At 45.7% G+C, this 3471-nt stretch overlaps 1 protein-coding gene across 1 annotated transcript; it reads right to left on the bottom strand.

Annotated features, from left to right (window-relative positions):
- Positions 1 to 1654: 1654 nt before the first annotated feature.
- PHACADRAFT_202659 (uncharacterized protein) lies at positions 1655 to 1977 on the bottom strand (the record flags this gene model as incomplete). Its single annotated transcript, XM_007402823.1, has 2 exons — positions 1655 to 1782; positions 1848 to 1977. The coding sequence occupies 2 exons, from the start codon at positions 1975 to 1977 to the stop codon at positions 1655 to 1657; spliced, it is 258 nt and encodes an 85-aa protein (XP_007402885.1).
- Positions 1978 to 3471: the final 1494 nt, after the last annotated feature.

Below are 3471 nucleotides of genomic sequence, written 5' to 3'. Positions count from 1 at the left end.
AGGTTAGCCCTTTCCAGTGTGATAAGGCTCCACAGAGCTGTATATATTATTTACTAGTGCTAGGGCATCTGCACAACCATTTGTACCTAGCTACATTCATTGCTAAAGGCTGAGAACAGTGTCCAAGCTATCATGAGTGCAATAAGAGTTCTGACCTCCTGCCTGCATCTTTGCATGTTATTCTGGCCTCTAAATTGCTTCCCCATGCTTGCATAACATGTATAGATATGTGATGTGGACTTGCGTCAACACACCACGAGGGATACTCGGTGGATCTAATCAAAAGGCGTCGCCGACGAGGTCTGGCGACTGTGCGTTAGCTTATTCAGCTAGCCCAATTAACCAAGGTTGTATTAGTAACTGTACTACGATACAAACGAAGGCTTACCTAGCCCAATTAACCAAGAGGTTGAGATGGGGCTAGGTAGCGACAAAGGGGGCCCTTTTATACTACTCAGGTTGCGCACGGACCAGGCGTTACATAAGCGACTGTGCTACGGCGGCTGCTGGCGTTTCAGGGGACTTTGATGGAGAAGCGAGGGCCGGCGTGTCATATCTGATGACGTTGTCGGGCCGACGGGGATAGGATGTCCGTTGCCGATCGGACTCGGAGATAGACGGGGGCCGGTGTGTCATGGCGTATGACGTTGTCGGGCCGACAGGGATCAGATGTCTGGTGGAGATCGGAATGCGGCTATTACCGGGGAAGCGTGATGTGGCGGCGGGGCGGCGACGATACAGGCGCGTTTGATGCGCTGATGCGTGCCCGTCGGTGATGCGTTTCAAGGTGTTAGCGCGCGGCTAGGACTTGTAAACTGGCGCTAATGCGCTGACAACGTTTGGAGGGTCGTATAAACGTGGAATAAATCGGAGAAAATGGGAATAAAATAGGAGGCCGGGGCTACGCCCACGACAATATGTCTAGAGCCATCCAACTTTCTTCCAAGCTCTATACAAGGTACAGGACCATTTGTTTGTGGTGCCCTTTTTCACTTTAAAGCTTATTTATTATCTATTATAATGTATACACCACAGGAAGATATGAGGGTTAAGATATACACCACACAAGTATACTAGAACCTATTCTAACACTTGCCCTGACAATTCTATGAGGGGGAAAGGAAGGGGAACAGGTGTAATAGCTTGCAGAAGCTGGTTTCCCACGCTCTGGCGCTTATTTCAAATCTGAGAGCGCTACCATATATATCCAAAAACTTGCTAGCTCCTGACGAGTTTTTTGTGAATAACAGCCCAAATACTGCTTTGCTGAGCTGCTTACTAATGGAGAACTTGTTTGTACATATGTTCTTCATGATATGATGCAAAAACATTCAATATGTGGTATGTTCAAAATATATCATATGTTTGTACATATGTTCTCCATGACATGATGCAAAAACATTCAACATGTGGTATGTTCAAAACATATCATATGTTTCGAAATGCTTTACCATATTGAGATAATGTTTTAGCTTAGTCATCTTTTCAATTAAGCAGTATATTACATATGCGGCCTATTTTCAAGCTCAGTTGATGGAAGCACTATATATAGCATCCCGAGAGGTGCCGGACAGGCTTTACAGGCCCTACGCAGTTGCTAGCTCGGTTACTAGTATGTAATACATTGCACACTGTAGTAGTTACTACCACATAATTAATCAAACCTGGTCCAATGCCTCATGAGCACCTCTCCTTCAGCAACATCCAGAACCCCTGGACTTTTCCTACCACCTCCCTTCTTTGCTGAAGAACCTTGGACAGCATCCTCAGATGAGAATTCACCTACAGAATTCAAGATGTTATCAGCAAACAATATCAAACTGCACAAAAGCTCAAAAAAAGCGCACCAGACAGCCTAAACTGGGTCATAACAGCTCCATTGTCAAACTCAACATGCTTAGAAGCCACCTTTTGCCTCTTAGATGTCTTCTGAGAGGTCTCGGCAGCTTCCTTCTTTCCATGGTTGTGAGGAGACATAGTGGCAAGCAAGGTGATGCAGTGTTTGCCTTTTTGGAACAACTGGACCTGACTGCAAGCTACCGCTGAGTCACGCCAAGCTGAAGCTAAGCCGCGTAACAGCCAAGAGCCAATCAGTGACTTGGCTTGGCTGCCACATGGCTTGACTGCAGTGACTAGCAGCTAAGCAGTCAAGCCGTGACAACACTATCTGGCAATTTCTGAATAGATTGATATTGAACACTTTCTTCAAAGTGTTCATTAGACTGGATGACCAGGGAAACCCTCTGTTATAGTTAATGCTGTTCTGTCCAGGTGACCAGAATGATGAATTGAGAAGTCTTTTGACTTCTAATTCTGAGAGAGCTCTTTGTGAGCCAGATTGCTTTGTTGACTATGCCACAACAATTTTAGTAAGTCACATCAGATAGGTAAGTTATGCCTTACAGTACCGAAGCCAGCTCTGAAGGGGACCTCTTTACCTGTGGAAGCTTAGGGGTTTAAAGGTTGGGGGGAGCTGAGCTGAGCGAAGTGAGGTGAGGTGACATTGCTGAGGGTGAGACTAGAATGCAAAGGCCCAAACACTTGTGGGTGTTCCGGAGGCTTTTGTGGTGACACTCTATGCGATATACTTGTGTAGTTTACCTGGTGTGTAGACCAGATCTGCAGCTGTTGCAAGTAGCACCCTGCGCAATGGGCCCCTCTAAAACTCCAAATGATACAGATGCTGGCAGTCAGGCGGTGAGACAGACCAGACAACATTCTAACCAAACAGATACCGGCATTGAACCACTATAAAGGGTGTTGATATTAGTGTTTAACTTGTCTGAGTTGCAGTGCTATGCAATTCTAGAAAGGGTCAAACATCTGTTTCTCCAAACTGCAGCTACTGAACCTTTAAAGTATAGGTGCCATCCAGAGCCATGTTGTCATATTCAGCTAGTTTGAAGAGGTTTGTTTGTGAAGCTTCACCAACCATCACAACCTCTAGACTGTCTTGTGCTCCGTGGATCACTGACAGATTCTAGACAGGGTAAATTATTTATTTCTCCAAACTGCAGCTGCTGATCTGTTAAAGTGCAGGTGCCACCCAAAGTTATGTTGTAAGTGGCACCCTGGTTAATAAAGCAGATGTTACTGATGATTTGGTGAAGGCTTGGAAGCAGGTCAAGGCCAAGAAAAGGAGGTTAGCTTTCACAGCAAAGGCATCCATCTCTGGCAACGGATCTGCATCGGAAAGGGTGAGAAAAGTGTGCAAGATGCCCAAGTCTTTAGTTAAGAGGCAGCCAGCCCCATTCCAAAGGACAGGTGAACATTGAATCTCTCTGCAGCAACTTATTGAATGACATTTACCATATGCACAAAGGAAGCTCATCTCAGTCTGTCAAGCAGCTCTGATATGGTTATCATTTCAGCTGCTGTAAAATGCAAGAGAGATGGCAGTGAACCAACAGCTCAAGAAGAAAATGCCAGCCTGGCAGCATCTGACACTGAACTCACACCTTCTGAGCTTGG

This window comes from Phanerochaete carnosa (genome assembly GCF_000300595.1).
Source record: "Phanerochaete carnosa HHB-10118-sp unplaced genomic scaffold PHACAscaffold_460, whole genome shotgun sequence".
Classification (NCBI taxonomy): Eukaryota; Fungi; Basidiomycota; class Agaricomycetes; order Polyporales; family Phanerochaetaceae; genus Phanerochaete; species Phanerochaete carnosa.
The sequence above is the reverse complement of the archived record's forward strand: the minus strand, read 5'-3'. Positions and strand labels throughout refer to the sequence as shown.